Source organism: Glycine soja, chromosome 11 (assembly GCF_004193775.1).
Source record: "Glycine soja cultivar W05 chromosome 11, ASM419377v2, whole genome shotgun sequence".
Lineage (NCBI taxonomy): Eukaryota > Viridiplantae > Streptophyta > Magnoliopsida > Fabales > Fabaceae > Glycine > Glycine soja.
Genome location: NC_041012.1, coordinates 175,974 through 192,601, shown reverse-complemented (window position 1 = coordinate 192,601; position 16,628 = coordinate 175,974). Strand labels below are relative to the sequence as shown.

Below are 16,628 nucleotides of genomic sequence, written 5' to 3'. Positions count from 1 at the left end.
TCAAATATCCCAAATTTTGACATGACAGGAATATTTGGGATCGATCAAATTCAAACAAACACTAATAGAATGATAAGAACTTAAAAATTATATTAATGTTTATTTACTATTGAATGATAATATTAAATTATTTTATATTGTTCACTATCACACGATTATTGATCGAAATCACTAATAATGTAGTAGTTCTAAATCATTTAACAATTTTTTGCATGGATGATCATTAAATTCATAAATTATTAACTTTTAGAGCTAATTCTATTTTGATGAGTACTTTTAATTATTTTATCATATTTTCACAATACCATAGGACCCTTGGACTTAGGCACCTATCACTAAATTTTAATTACTATTTAAATGTTAAAGGCTTGAAGAAACATGTTTGCAGGGATTTTGGCAGCACACAGACAATCTTTAAGATCTTGAGGCATAAGAAAGAGGTTATCTAATGACGTTTAGTCAGTCAAAAAAAAAAATCTAAAGTGGGTTAGAGCCCAAAAGCTAGAAGTCAAAAGGAAATCTATGACTAATATTTTGAGAATTTTTATTCTAACCTATCATTCGTTATTGTCACCCCAATATGTTTTTCCGGTAATCATGGTATTGATACAAGATTGTCCCTCTCGACAACATTGAAAAATCTTTGTTGGAGACCTTGAGTGCACACAAAGTGTATATTTCCCTCCAAACATAATTTATTTTATATCTAAAAACCAATCAAGATTTAAACTTTGAACCACTTGATTAAAGGATGATGATACACGACAATATTATCACTTTTATCAACCATTGTTGGTTGTTATCCTTACATGTTTAAAAATAACTTTTTTGTTGCTAAAATATTTTTTATGAAAATATGATTTCATTGTATACTTTATATAATATATTCATTTTTTTTACAATTAGTGCTTAATTTGCTAATAAGGATTTATTATTTTTAGTCCTTTCATCTTTTGTAGATTTTTGTCTTTTATTTCTTATAAATTTTTGTTTGTTTTTAGTTTCTCAAAAACTTTTTGTTTCCTTTTTGATACTTGATATACATTTTCTTAGGAATTAAAAATGAAAAGAAAATAATATTACATCTTCGCATTTTGTGTAATTATCTTTTGTGTTTATGTGATTTTTTGAGTTTCTATAGTTATTAGGATAACTTAGAGTTTGCATGGCAATACGTTAGAACAAATTGGATAATGGGTGTTTGTTAATTGGTATATCTTCTTTTCTGAAAAATGTAACTTATTTTCCAAAAAAAAAAATCTTTAGTTAAAATGAAATATAACTTTTTTTTCCTTAGTTTCTATAATTTGATATTTGAATTTTAAAAAAAAGTTCAATATTATTCTTTCATGTAATTTTGTTAACTCTAGTATCAATTTAAATGAAATAATCAAAGGAATCTAATTGACTTGATTAAGTAAGATGATGAATGAGTATTATAAATTCTTTGATAATGTCAATTTTTAGTTAAAAATAAGTTAAACAAAAGAACAACATTAAATATTTTTGTAATATTAGATAATTAAGTTGAATATTTAAAAATGAAAAATTAAATAAAGAGAGAGTAAAAAATAGTTTAGCTAAAAATATATCTTAAATCCATCTTTTAAATACACCAAATCTAAATTTAAATTTCAAACTCATCAAAGTCAACCTGAAATTGATGAGTCATACATACTCATAATACGAATAGGAACAACAAAATTTTATGGGACAAAGTATGAAGTATTTTTTTGCTAAAGCAACTTTTCAGGAAGATTTGCTACAGAGAACGAAGCCTTTGTCATTTAAATTAGCTGTTGCTACTTGCTTAGACGGAGTCGAGAAATAGAAACTAAAATTAAAAACAAATACAAGTGGTGTAAGGAATACAAGAATTATTCATGTCATGTCCATATGTACTATTTAGGTTGCCTGCATCAGCATCAATAAATCCCAAAACTTGTTGGCATTTTGTAGACAATAACAGCTATATATCCTCTAAAAGATAGAACATAATGCACACAAATTTATATCCAAAACTGCATTATAGGCTAAAATAATAATTTGTTGTTAGAAATAGAAATACAAATTATTTAAATTCATAAGAATATTATTTCCGAAGAAAGCAGTTGCAGTTGCACACCTAAACCCCCTTAATATCTTTTGACTTATAACATCAACTCTTAATTACTTGCTTGCTTCTTCTTCTGCTCATTCATTTCCTCTTCGTTTGCGGAACAAGGTTTTGCCATTTCTCTATTCTTAGTTCAATCTGTCTTCTTTATCAATGGTGAATTCATGTTTGTGGCTGTTGTTTTCTTATTGATGTTTTCTGTTGGTGTCTTTTTAGTTTTGCTTTGCTTGAGGGGGTTTTCTTTTTCTAGGGTTTGCTTGTGGTGTGGGTCTGAAACCCCCCTGCCACCACTCACTGTATTCATTTGCATGCTTCCAAGTGTAGACGGAAATAACCAAACGAACACTTACATTGTTTCTACTTCTCAAAATTTGTTATTTTTCATTTGAGCATTTGTTTCTGCTGCAATTATTTGGGTTTTGTTTAGTCTTTTAGTCTTGCGCTTATAATTATTCCGGAACCTTAGTTTAAATGGTTGTGAAATTCGCTTTTATTGAAATTTTCTTTTGACACAGGTTAAGTTTTAAGTGAAATGTTGTTTATTTAGTTCCTTATACCTTCAATTTGATGCTATTTGTGCAAAGATGTTTATGAATGGTGAATAATGTTGTTGTACCGTAATGTTAAATGTTTTTTCCTGCTGTTTTTCATTTCAATTGAAACGCAGCTTCGTTGTCGTTGATACAGGAATTTCAAAGGAATGGGATCCTTTCATTTTTCTTTTTAATTTCATTATCAATATTGCCTTCTTAATGCATATTTACTTTACATTGCTGATCATTGCTCACGAAGTTCCTAATTATGCATTTCCAATTGAAAGCAGGGAGCCTAGCCTTAGAATTTGGAGAAGTTACAATTAGGAGTTCGTAAGTAAGTTAAGCATGATAAAACGGTCACCAAGTAGGAACAACAGATCCAAAGGCATAAAGGTAAAGCATGTTCTGCAGATTATTCTATTGCTTGGTGTTTGCTTCTGGTTGATCTATCAGGTTAAGCACTCACATGATAAGAAGAAGGAATTTGAGGAGAATGATGCAAAAGTGTCCGTGGGAACTCAGACAGCATATCAGACTCTGAAACTTGGTAGAAAAGATCTTCATCCGGGTAAGGACGAAGTGAATCAAAATGAAAAGCATGAGGAAGAAGAGGAAGATGATAATGTAGAGGATGCATATAAGCATGACCACAATGAACATGAAGAAGAAGGAAATGAGCATGAATCTGAAGAAAAAGGTGACAAACGTGGAGTGAGAGGAGGAGGAAGTGAACAAGAGGAAGATGAAAACAAAAGCAATGAGGTAGAAGATCAAAGGGGAGGAGGAGATGATGAGATAGACGAAAATGACCAAGAGCAATCAGCAGTGGATACTGATCATGATGAGGAGTTCACGGATGAAGAGAAAGAAGAGGAGAGTGATGAGAAAGAGAAAGAAAATAGTAGGGATGAGGAAAAGGATGGTTCTGTTGAAAACCACAACAGTCATGAAGCTCGGGAGGAAAATTACAAGGGGGATGATGCTTCTAGCGCTGTCACTCATGATACTGGTACAACTAGCACCGAAAGTGAGACCCTTTTAGAAAACTTTGATGTAACCTCAGCAATGAATATCACGAAATCAGAGAACAGACCTAATTATACCGAGGAAAGTAACAGGAGCCAAAATAGTTCAAATTTTAATATTACAGAAGCTGAATTGCTAGGTGGGACTTCTTCCAATGCAACATCTGATAAAGAAACTGGAAGCGACAGCTTGTCCAACACAGTCGATAGCTCACATTTAGACAATACTACCACAACATATTCGGACAGTCTTTCTGGAACAGGCAGTAATCTGACAGCAGCGATCTCTGGAGGTAACTTGACAGGAACTAGTGCCAATACTTCATCTGAATCAAACCAAGCTCAAAATGGTACTGTGAATGCAACAGTCATCGAAGATGTAAAAAATGTGCAGACAGAAGGATTAGATCAGAGTGGCAATATAGTCTCTGAAGAAAACCTGTCTGGTTCTAACTCAACAGTCCCTGGTGAAAAAGAAAAGGGACATGCAGCTGCAGATGAATCTTCTAATCTAGAGGGTGGTGAGTTAGAAAACACAACAAAATCTGTGGCATCAAATGAAACTGAGAAAAATAGTAACACTGAAATGAGTGAAACAAACAAGAATCAGACTATCTCACATGTGGAGAACACTGATGCTACTAAGAATGAGTTCAAGGGTGACACACAAACAGATGAAACATCAGACTCAGTTGAACACCAAGACACTGATTCTTCTGATTCTCACATCCTAAAAAATGTGGCAGAGGGCCGAACTGATCTGGATACGTTGCCAGATATTAGAAATGAAGGGGATAACCGTGACGCAACTGCAACAGACTAAAAACATCGTCTTCTTGTTAACGAGAAGAGCTAGTAGAGTTTTTCTTCTGAGTCATGTTATTTGAACACTTTTGCTTGTAAAAAAAAAATGTTTAGGCAAGACCGTCAAAGGTACAAAGTAAGGGTTGTGGATATTCATATCAAGGTCTGAATATGTATTAACTGATTTCTTTGTTCCACCATCCACTGCCATTGTTTATCTTGCTTGCCGTATTATTACTTGTTGCTATAATTTTATCTTTCCTTTTGCGGATTAGTCTTTCCTTGTTTGAATTGCTCATTATAATATCCAATCTAATCAGTTTCTTCTTAGGCAGAAACTAGTTGGAAGTAGCTGAAAAGCTGAAAGTTTTTAAAAGCTCGCTTATTACAAGTGTTTTATAGAATTGGTCATTCGATTAGTTGAAAAATATAAAATAAAATAAATGACATTTAAAAAAAGAAAAAAGATAATAAGAAAATTGAATAATTATTTTAAGGATAAAAAAGTAAAATATAAAAATTAGAAATTAGTATTTTTAAAAAATTACTTCAAGTAGTATTTCAAAAAATACTACAAGTTACTTAATAAAATTATTTAACAAACTGTCAAATAAATTTTTTAATTAGTAAAAAAATTAAAAATTATTGCTCAACATAATTTTACTAACCTTGTTTTGATAAGGTGGAAAGTAAAATTAGGAAAATATTTTATTTATTTATTTTGAATTGAGTAGAAAATGGGAAAAAATGTTTTTAAAATTAATTTTTCTATTTTCTTTTTGATCAAACAAAAAATGTTAACTATAATTTATTCTTTGTCATCCAAATATACCATAAGAATGAAGTATAAAAAGTAAATAAATGAACCATTAAAAAAAATAGACTTAATTATAAAAATAATTTTCTTATTTATCCTAACTCACTAAATCAATCTTCTTTGATTTAATTTGATTGTTAATAAGAAAGATTATCATTCACAGTTATCATAATCATATTAAATGTTAAAAAATGATGTATAAAAATTAAAGTCCAATAATATAATTATTATCCGTGACGGTCAATATTAGCATTAATAATTAACATCCAATGTGATTATGATAGTAATTTTTTTGATTTAGGAAAGTTTAATTAACAATAAAAAAATATATTATGAAACCGGGAAAGACATAGGTGTTTTGGTTAATACCTATAATTAATTTCGTACATCATAACTCTTGTTTTAATGGAAAATATGTAGGTGAAATAAATTTAAATATAAGTTTTCATAACAAGCTGAAGTTTAAAAATAATAATTTGAGGAGCGTTAATAATATATTTTTAATACGTTTCTTTCAATACTTTTTTTGTTAGTTAAAATTAAATATAAGTTATAAAATCGCAAATAGGTTTCATCGAATCGGGGTGAGAGATTTACATAATCATATGATTTAAAATCAATTTTAAATAAAAAAACATATTATAAAGTGCATTGTTGAATTTCTCAATTAGTTTTATCTAAATCTAGACCTAAAGTTCAAGACATAGAACTGACCTTTGCCAGAAACCAGCAACCTTGCAATCAAAACTTTTAGCTGCTGACTGTCGTGCTTTTCAAAATTTTCACAATACCAAACCGACAAATTACCACATTCATGGCCTTCACACCATCCGAACTTGGGAGTCTCATCCAAGCTCTTTAGGACACTAAGGAATTCAAATAAAATACTAAAAAAGTGCTATTAGTAGTATTCTTTTATTGTACTAAATTCTTAATTAGGTCGGGGATAAAACAGACACAACCCTTGAGCTAAATTTAATCTGTTCCACCATTCCAATTACATAATTACAAATTACAAATTAATTCTTTATTTTAGTTTTATTGTCATATTATTTTAAAATTCTTTATTTTTATTTTACAATTTACAGTGTTTATGTTAGGATTTTTTTGACACCATGTTATTCATATTGTTGTTTTTTTCATCCAATTTTTTCACCTCAAATTTTCTACCCATCAATGGGTCCTTCTGAGCTCTCAGTTTTTAACCAACACGTGCAAATTAAACTGATTTTAGTTTATAATAATTTCAAAATTGAAAAAAAAAAAACCATTTCAGACAAGACTTTAGCTCCCTTTGTAAATGTACAAAGAATGGTAACGTATAAAACAAAATATATATGCTAATCGAAATTTACGTCATCAAATCTTTATATTTTCTTGGCTTTGGCCCCCATACTTTTATTTTGAAATGAATGTGGTGGGCATACATAAGCCGTGATGTCCTTCTTTTTCGTCTTCTAATAGAACATTTATACACTACTTAAACATTAATTTTTCTTTTGGTAAGATATTTAATTAGAAACTAAACGTTACACAAAGTTTAGAAAAATAAACTTTTTCTCGTACACTTAAATTCATTTGTGAATGTAGAAAAGCCGTAAAAACAAAATTGTATACAGATGGAAATTTAAGTCAATAAATCTTTACACTGATTCATAATCTCTATCTGTCATTATTTTAAATTTAAATGGAAGACAAATGAAATTTCAGATCATCAAAAATATATTATTTATGATATCAATTTATTAAATAATAATACTTGTATTAGCAATGTCATATCATCTTTTCTTATATAAAAAAAAGATTTAATTACATAATACTGCTCATAAAACTTATTTATTTCAGTCTTTATAATTAATAAATAGATTTTTTAATCCATAAATTTTATATTTTATTTCCCAAAATATCTATGTCATTACGGAGTTAAATTTTTTTTAATACATAGATCTTTTATAAATTAATTATAAATTTTAGGGACTAAAAATTATAAACTATAAAAACTAAAATGATTAATTATTTTATTACTTCAAATGATAAATTTGTTCCTCTTAAATTCTCAAAATTAAAAAAATTATCCATAAAACAAAAGTCTTCCAAATAAATAATTTACACACTTAGATCAACCTCACTCACAAGACAAGGCAATAATATTAACAAATTTTCTCAAAGTCTCATTATACACATATTACAGTAATAAGAAGAGCTATCTTCAACCAAGTTCTTCATCAAAGTTTCTCTTTGTTTTTTTAATAATATTTTACAATTTCCTATAATGTTACGTTACATTTATTATTTTAAACAACTCAATCAAATTTTTACTTCAATCAAAAAGTTCATTAAAGTTTCTTAAATGGACCCCACAGTATATATTTAAGTTAATATATTTAAATGACAATAGGTAACTAATAAATAAATATAACTTTCAAAATTAAAATACATAAAATATAATATTAATAATAATTTTTAAAATACATAAAACAACACAAATAACCTATCATTAAAATGGACTTCAAATTTTATTATTCTCGCATCCAAAATCTTTTCAAATATGTTATAAGTTTGCTTGAAAATGATAATGTATTTCCTTTTTAGTGCATATATGCTGTTATTTGATCGACATCTCCCAATGGTGTATACAAGGGAAGGTTACAAGAAAGCAAAGTATAAGAGAAAAAAAGATGCAATTGAAGGATAATTGTGTGTCAAAATATTATCAAAGTGTTGCAATTTTATTGTTCATTTTTTATGGTTGCATATTGCAACACTTATATTTAAATGTTTAAAATAAATTTGATTCATAACGCAACGGTCAATTTTTTTTTTAAAAATTACTTGTTCAATTTATTTATAGGAAAATTGTCCAATTTTAACAACACCACTCCATACCGCAAAGGTGCAGCAAAATTTATTTTTGTTTAAGATATAAAATAAAACAAATATTATAACGTCGGAAGACAACGAGAGTTCTCAGCAAAACGTGGGTCCTGCCCAATTTCTCTCTTCAATGAAGACACGAATCCAGAAAGTGTTAAATTTGTTTTCTTCCTTTGTAATTTTTAAAATACTTACTATTTTTACAGATATATATATATATATAGATATTATATTTTAAATGATAATAATTTTAACGGTTATCATAATAACACCAAACACACAATTAATTTTATATTAATTATTAACTTAATTATTATCATAATAACAATAAATTACAACTATTTTTTTTTTCCAATTTTACTTTACCTAACCTTAATCATCATCATTGTTTTACATCATATATCACCCAAGTTTACACTAAGTAACTTAAAAAATTATATATGTATATACATAAATAGCAAAAGACGGGTTAGGACCTCTCGCAACCCTTCTCCATCATTGCTCCAACGATCCCAAATTTAATTTTTTTGTTGTGTTGCTTTATATTACACCTTAGAAGAGCAATCCAGCCGTGGTGAAAACATTAAATGGTGGACTTCTTGGATCCAACCATCTCACCCCCAAGCCAAGAATTGTCATCACCGAAAAGGAGCAATCACTGCTTTGAATTCTAATGCTAATCATATATTTTAACAAAAACATGTTTTACTGTTGAGGTTCCAGTCCACACACACATCTAACTTGCGCCTTTGATAAATAAGTATTGTTAGTGATCTACATGGTACAGCTACGCGACCACGTCCATCCAGAATTAAGTAGGCATGGACATGGCGAAACGCGATTTCCATTTTCAATTTGAGTTTCTACTTGTCCTTTCCAAATTCCTATCGCAACTAAACTAATTTAGGGCTTAGGTTAGCCTAGCCAAATAAATAAATTAATGGCAACCGCGTCTCAGTCCCACCGTTACATCGGCCCTCCCTCCGTCGCACCCGGTCCTGGCGACGCTCTCAACCGCATCCTCGCCGACCTCTGCACCCGCGGCAATCCCAAGGTTATTATTTCACTCTTCAGTTTCAGTGTCACTTTCATTCTATTCACTCTTTACTCTTCACTCTTCAGGAGGGTGCTTCTCTTGCTCTGAAGAAGCATCTAGAGGAAGAAGCTCGTGATATTAGTGGCGAAGCCTTTTCGCGTTTTATGGATCAGTTGTATGACAGGATCTCTGGCCTTCTGGACAGCAGCGACGTTGCCGAGAATCTGGGAGCTCTGAGGGCTATTGACGAGTTGATTGATGTGGCGCTCGGGGAGAATGCTTCTAAGGTCTCCAGATTTTCCAGCTACATGCGTATTGTCTTTGACACCAAACGCGATCCCGAGATTCTCGTTCTTGCTAGTAGGGTTCTCGGTCACCTTGCTAGGGCTGGTGGTGCTATGACTGCCGATGAAGTCGAACGCCAGGTTCCCTTCCTTCCTGCCCTGCACTCTGTTCCTCTCTTCCCTTCCTTCCTGCCCTGCACTCTCCTCATTCATTTTTTCTTTCAGGTTAAAATTGCTCTCGATTGGCTTCGAGGAAATAGAGTCGAGTATCGTCGATTTGCTGCTGTCTTAATCTTGAAAGTAAGTGCCATTGGTGACAATTGTGTTTCATTTGATTGTGTTTTCATGCTCTCACATTTTTGGAATCTATTTCTTGCTAAGAACATGCACTGTCTTTTGTTTTTGGTCATGAAGGAAATGGCAGAAAATGCTTCCACTGTTTTCAATGTCCATGTGCCGGAGTTTGTCGATGCTATCTGGGTTGCTTTGAGAGATCCAGTGTTGCCAGTCCGTGAGCGGGCTGTGGAGGCATTGCGAGCTTGCCTTCGTGTTATTGAAAAGCGTGAGACACGATGGCGCGTGCAGTGGTTAGTTCTTAAACTTGTTAACATTTAAAGCTATAGTAACCAGGATGCTGCTAGGCGGTAGTAATGCTATTTTGTCGCTACGTTGCCTTTGGCAACAGTTAATGCACTTGGACTAAACGAATTTTATTAAAATTCTGTTTCACCAAAGAGTTTGATCCATCAAACAAAAGGTTGGCTGTGTACTTGTAAGATTATTCAACTGCCTGCCTGCTCTAGTGAGTTTGAGTAGAATAAATTAATGAATAAACTCTGAAAGCTGAAGTTATTGTCCTAACTGTGAGTAATTATGGCATACATTTTAAGATCATTTATTTCTACGCAATTCTGTTAAATTACAATTTTTTTCAATTGATCATAGATTGTAGTAAAAGGCTAGCCTGCTGCCAAAAACAGTTTGTGTCATTTCAATGCAACGAGTGCCTCAGTTTTTGCTGCCTCACTTAATGCTTGGTTCTGAGTAATCAATAAATTGCACAAAATTTGATATTAATTCTTTGAGTTGTTTACTTTTTACTTTTTTGTATATGTTTTTTCATGTTAGTAATAAAAAGTATGGGCTGGGCCAGTAATCGACAATAGTATAATAGAGTTGGCTTGTGAATAATGACAGAAAAAGGGGTATGTATATCTTTGGTCATTTGAATCCACATTGATGGCTATGCTAGCAGTGCTTTCTGGAGGGTTTTGACTAGAATAAGTATGCTGTTGCCTTTTGGACATTTTTATACTCAATTTTACCTTACATCATGCTTTTTTTGCTTTAATGATTTATTGCACAATATGCCCCTATAGGAGAATAAATCCCTTACTTTCTATTTTATGGCAGGTACTATCGAATGTTTGAAGCAACGCAAGATGGATTGGGTAAAAATGCACCTGTGCACAGCATACATGGTTCATTGCTTGCCGTTGGAGAGCTTTTGAGGTTAATAGGATTTTCAACATTTGCATTGTTAATGTTGATATGCAGATTTTTTTTAATATTTTCAACCTAGCATTCTGGACAAATTGTGTCTGTTTTACTTTTAGGGAGTGTTATTAACTTATTATATTTATATGCTTCTGTATATAGAGAGCATATGTTCACAATGTCTGCAAGCTTGGAAATTGTTGCTTGGTTTATTTAAGCACTGATACTTCATAATTATTAATCCTGGTTAGCGTTGTGTAGCAGCCAGCTCTGAAAATCCTATAGTTTGATGACTGCTACAAGAAAATAATTGGTATGAGATATACAAAATATATTTTATATGTACAGATGGACAAAACTTTAAAGATACCCAAGATAGAAATAAAAAAAAAATGGTAGAAGAGAACATGCAGCATAAAAAGATGAAACTTGAAAGGCATGTTTCAAAAAGTGGATTCTACTGCAACAATGGACTGAACAAAGCAGAGAGAACAAAGGGATGCAACATGAATTGAGGTCTGAGAGGACAGGGGGGACAAAACAGAACAGAGGGCTGCAGATATCTTAGGCTGGTGGGAGGATGCCTGAATACACTGGAAATACTGTTGGAGATAGGTGGGTGGGTGTGGTTTGTCCAGACACAAGCGAGTGCCACAAGGTGGGAAAAATAGGAAAAAAATCTAAAGGGGAAGGATCACAATTCCCCCCCTACCTACCCCCACCCTCTCCCTACTAGAGGGCAAAATGGGTTTTCTGAAACTCATTACAGTAATGCCACTATAGTGTGCAAAATGATGTTTTTGGCCCCAATTGCAGCTGCAGTGGCCAACACCAAAAACTGCTCCTTGATTTGAATTTTGAATCCTGTAGTGGCCTAGGGAAGCTGTGCTCAGTGTTGTCACTATAGCGTGTGTTGGAAAAGCCCCCTAAATTGTGATCACCCCTAGATAAAGGGGGTGTGTTGAAAGTTTCACATGATGGGTAGCTGTGAGCAAAAGGGAACATGTTGAAGTCCCACATTGACTAAAAATAATATCGAGATAAATTATATAAGTGGGGAACAATCCTTACCTTACAAGCCAGTTTTGTAGGGTTGACTTAGGTTCATAACCCATGTTCTGACATGGTATTAGAACCTATCCCAGATGGGTCCCTGTGTCTTTCACGCTCTAGGCAGGTAGCCTTGAGCGTGAGGGGGGATGTTTGAAAAGCCATCTAAATTGTAGTCACCCCTAGATAAAGGGGGTGTGTTGAAATGGTTAGCTGTGGGCAAAAGGGGACATGTTGAAGTCTCACGTCGAATAAAGATAGTGTCGAGATAAATTATATAAGTGAGGAGCAATCTTCACCTTACAAGCCGAGTTTGTAGGGTTGAGTTAGGCTCATAACCCACTTTCTGACTGTGTGCTATTGACTACTATTACCACTGCTAGGTAACCCAGCTTGGTGCTAAAGTTCTGTCCTTCATGATTCGTGCTTTAGAAAAATATGTTTTAATACATACTGAACATGAGATGAGAGATGTAAATGACTTGCTATTGATTTTACTGACCATACTGAACTTTTGTTGGAACTATTTGATTTTTAAGCTATTTTTTTTTAACTGCGAAAGATATATATATATATATATATATATTAGAAGATAACGAGTACCAGGGGTACTACAAAACAACACAGGAGAGAAGATCTCCTGAAAAAGATAACAAGAGTACAGCATTACAACAGCCTGACACAAACCACCACAAACCCAACCCTACAGACCAAACTCTATAAAAAAGCTATAGGCATAGCTGAGGACCATTGATGAAAAGGAACATTGAAATCCCTTTCCCACCCCCTCAGCCAAGACCAAGTGAGGAAATTTGTATTATCCACCAGCTTCGATATATCAAAAATCTGATTATGAAAGACCATGTCATTTCTGAGCTTCCATATTGACTTTGTAGCTGCCATCCACCATATTTTCCATCTTCTATTGGTAGCCATCGTACCTGCTGTAGTTGAGTGCTGGAGAAAATTATCCATTGGCCTACAGTGAAGAACTCTGTCTCCCCTAACCTAGGAATTGAAATCCCACCACAAAGGCATAACTTTATGACATGTGAAGAACAGATGTGAGGCAGACTCTGGTTTCCTTTGACAGAAGGGACAAAGTTCATTATCAATCTCAACTTGTCTCCTAGATAAGTTCTCCTTAGTAGGAAGCCTATCCCAAAGCAATCTCCAGGCAAATGATAAGGATTTAGGTGGGATTTTTAAACTATTTCATTGTACAAACATCCACCTTTGTCCTTTCTATTGCCTGTTTTATCTTGATGAAAGCTTGAAGAACCCCTATGAATTTGGTTATCATTCATCGTCAACTGTGATTTAGTTTCTTCACTCTTGGATTTAGTACGTTTAGTCATCGACCAAGTATAATGTGTGTTCTTGACTTGCCCAATGATGGGGATTAGTATTGTCAACCTATGTTGCAAATTTAAAGTAAAATAGTTAAATCTTATAAAAATGTAAAAACGGTAAGTGTCGAGTATGCCCGTTGTGTCTATTACTGTTATATTATTTCTCTGTGTGCAATAATAAAAGGCTAGAGTTGGTTTACTGTAATGCATTCATCCATTTTTTTAAAATACATGTACCATTATGAAATTAGTAACACATCCTAGTTGGTATTCCCATTATTTTGTGATAGAATTGGATCAGATTTAGATGAAGTAGAATAGAAAAATAAATAGGGATTTTATTGATTGTATTCTGTTCTCAAGATCTAAATCAGAGAGATCACAGGTCTGACACAGAAGAAAACTGACAAGTGTACAAAAAGGAACTCAGCACCCAGGAAATTTGAGTGTTCTGGCTCTCCTCAAGCTTTCTTTACAATTTTTAATCAATGCCTCCTTCTCTCAATATCATATTTGTTAAAATCTTCTCAACTAACTGACAGCTTAACATTTCCCAATCCTAACCATCCTTGCTGTTATGATGACTGTCAACAACATTAACTGACTGCCCTAATTGCATACACTCCTTTCTATTCTTTCTAGTAGGCACCTTCATAATTGGGGTCTGCTATCAATTCATGTCTCTAATTATGGTTGGGCAGGAATACCGGTGAGTTCATGATGTCAAGATACCGCGAAGTTGCCGAAATTGTTCTCAGATACCTTGAGCACCGGGATCGGCTTGTTCGCCTGAGCATAACTTCATTGCTGCCTCGAATTGCCCATTTTCTACGTGATCGTTTTGTCACTAACTACTTAACTGTATGTTAACTTTACCCTATTACTCGATTATACTTTTTAAACTGAGAGTACATTGAGAATGATGACTTTTGAGTAAGTTTCAAACTTTACTTATTTGAGTGCCTATGGAGCTGAAATTCCTTGCAGATATGCATGGATCATATTCTTTCTGTCTTAAAAGTACCACAAGATCGTGATAGTGGGTTCATCGCTCTCGGAGAGATGGCTGGGGCACTGGATGGGGAACTCATCCATTACTTGCCGACAATAACTACTCACTTACGTGAGGCGGTATGTTTCAGGAATTGTTCGATGCTAGTTGTGCCATAATTTATCTTATTGTGTATAGCATTTCTTATTTAGAGGAGTGCTTGGTTATTTTGTTCTATTAAGGATTTTATTTGATAGTTTGGTCACTTTATGAATGTAGATTGCACCACGAAGGATCAAACCTTCACTTGAGGCCTTGGCTTGTGTTGGAAGTATTGCTAAAGCAATGGGGTCAGCAATGGAACCTCATGTACGTGGACTTTTGGATATTATGTTTTCTACTGGCCTTTCTACTGTACTTGTTGAAGCCCTTGAGCAAATAAGTACCAGGTATAGTGTTGGTTTGGAGCAAAGTTTATCACCTTTCTAGTGATTAATTTTAAAAGGCATTTTGTATTTGTGTTATTTTTTGTTCAGCATTCCGTCTCTGCTGCCAACTATTCAAGACCGGTTACTAGACAGCATATCTATGGTTCTTTCTAAATCACATTATCATCTGGGGAGGCCTGCACAAAGCGTGGGCAGAGGAACAATAATAAATGTCCCTCAACAAGTTTCAGAGCTTAATGGTTCTGCTCTTATACAACTTGCTTTGCAGACTCTTGCCCGTTTTAACTTTAAGGTTTTGTATACTCATTTTCTATAATGACTCACATTCATATTTAATAAAAATCTTCATTTTGTTTTTGTGTATTTATAAGTTGGAAAATTGCTAGAGGTTTCATTCCATTTTATTTTGTTGATATAGGGCCACGAACTACTTGAATTTGCTAGAGAATCAGTTGTTGTCTATTTGGATGATGAGGATGGAGCTACACGAAAAGATGCAGCTCTATGTTGTTGCAGATTGATTGCTAGTTCTTTCTCTGGTATGGCATGCTCACATTTTGGTTCTAGCAGGTTGACTCGATCAGGGGGGAAGCGCCGGCGCCTTGTCGAGGAGGTTTAGTGATTTGACACATTTCATATCTTTTGTTTAGTTTCTTTTTAGTTTTAATAAATATTACTACTAGTTCTTGAAGTTTTTGTTTTCTGGGAACCCACGTGTTAAGCTTCTTTATTTGGTGTCTTTGTTGTCCTTTGCTTGGTTCTGCCCATCTGATTTCTAACTTGGATAGGGTTTTGGCTTGTGACAATTTTGGATTGTGATTTTATAGTATATGGTGAACTTATTGAGCTATCAGAAGTCAGATGTTGAGACAAAAGGTTTAGCAATAAGTGAAAGAATCTGAGCATGACCAAGAAAATGAAGGAAAGTGAGAGAAAATGTGAGAAAGTGAAGGAGAGTGGAAACCTAAGAATAATATCCGAGAAGTTGTGTATTTTATATCTGATGAATCCAATGTTGAGTTATTAGATTTATATAGTCTGCTGTACAGTTAGAGAAAGCTGTTACATTGAATGATGCAGTTAGTAGGTCATGTAACATATACTGATGCAGTTAGTACTCTATTAGGATTGGTATCTTTGAAGTAATTAATTCTTAAAATATTCTGAGAGAAATTTCTTTTTTCCTTTTTACACTCGTACAGTAAAAAAACCAATACAATTTGATGCTACTGGCTCAGAAATTGGATGAGGAGTAGAAGAATCTCATTGTTGAACCCTAATTTTGGACCCTGTCCTAATATGGGTACAGCACCAGATTAGGGTAGATTACAAACAATGATGAATATTCTGGATATTCGGAGATCCAGAAACTCTACCAAGTGCCCACTACAAATTTGTTCTGGATATTCAAAATTTGTTGATGCAAATATTTTGGGAGTTGGAGAGTTCTTCCCCTATGTATGTGTGCTGTGGGAAAGAAATCCCTCCCACCCACCCACCCATGCACAGCAATTTCCTAACCTTGCCACTTTTGCTAAAATATTTAAGTTAATTTGCAGGCCCCTTTAATTTTTGGGGTTGTTCAGATATGTCCCTATATTTCAGGTTATTGCAACTGGATGCCTACTGTCTTCAAAATTTCTTGTTGGGTTCTAGTGTTGGAGCATCATAATAATTTTCTAATCATAGGCTGGATAAAACACACCTAGTCAGCAACATAGAACTTATTAAGAATGTGCCTTTTGACAATTTTCTATTCTAAAAACCCATGATTTTCTTGAGAACCACCTTACAGAG

The 16,628-nt window shown here is 33.3% G+C and overlaps 2 protein-coding genes across 3 annotated transcripts in view; both read left to right on the top strand.

Annotated features, from left to right (window-relative positions):
* The first annotated feature begins 2,077 nt into the window (after positions 1 to 2,077).
* Positions 2,078 to 4,752, top strand: LOC114377427 (uncharacterized protein DDB_G0283697-like). 2 transcript variants are annotated; one of them, XM_028335923.1, is made up of 2 exons: positions 2,078 to 2,224; positions 2,940 to 4,752. In XM_028335923.1, the coding sequence occupies exon 2, from the start codon at positions 2,998 to 3,000 to the stop codon at positions 4,498 to 4,500; it is 1,503 nt and encodes a 500-aa protein (XP_028191724.1). In that variant the 5' UTR covers positions 2,078 to 2,224; positions 2,940 to 2,997; the 3' UTR covers positions 4,501 to 4,752. The 2 variants fall into 2 exon arrangements, with proteins under 2 accessions (XP_028191724.1, XP_028191725.1); XM_028335924.1 differs by having other exon boundaries at positions 2,088 to 2,224; positions 2,937 to 4,752.
* A 3,901-nt stretch (positions 4,753 to 8,653) lies between these two features.
* LOC114374728 (serine/threonine-protein kinase TOR-like) overlaps positions 8,654 to 16,628 on the top strand; it is a 39,841-nt gene continuing 31,866 nt past the window's right edge. The window contains exons 1-10 of the mRNA XM_028332399.1: positions 8,654 to 9,226; positions 9,295 to 9,633; positions 9,718 to 9,792; positions 9,907 to 10,079; positions 10,906 to 11,004; positions 14,093 to 14,252; positions 14,379 to 14,522; positions 14,662 to 14,831; positions 14,919 to 15,123; positions 15,250 to 15,444. Coding sequence (XP_028188200.1) covers positions 9,113 to 9,226; positions 9,295 to 9,633; positions 9,718 to 9,792; positions 9,907 to 10,079; positions 10,906 to 11,004; positions 14,093 to 14,252; positions 14,379 to 14,522; positions 14,662 to 14,831; positions 14,919 to 15,123; positions 15,250 to 15,444 — 1,674 coding nt within the window. The 5' untranslated portion in view covers positions 8,654 to 9,112. The remainder of the gene's footprint in view (positions 9,227 to 9,294; positions 9,634 to 9,717; positions 9,793 to 9,906; positions 10,080 to 10,905; positions 11,005 to 14,092; positions 14,253 to 14,378; positions 14,523 to 14,661; positions 14,832 to 14,918; positions 15,124 to 15,249; positions 15,445 to 16,628) is intronic.

Bases quoted from the DNA above. Each gene is read 5' to 3' on its own strand.
- LOC114377427 (XM_028335923.1), top strand. From the start codon at position 2,998: ATGATAAAACGGTCACCAAGTAGGAACAACAGATCCAAAGGCATAAAG.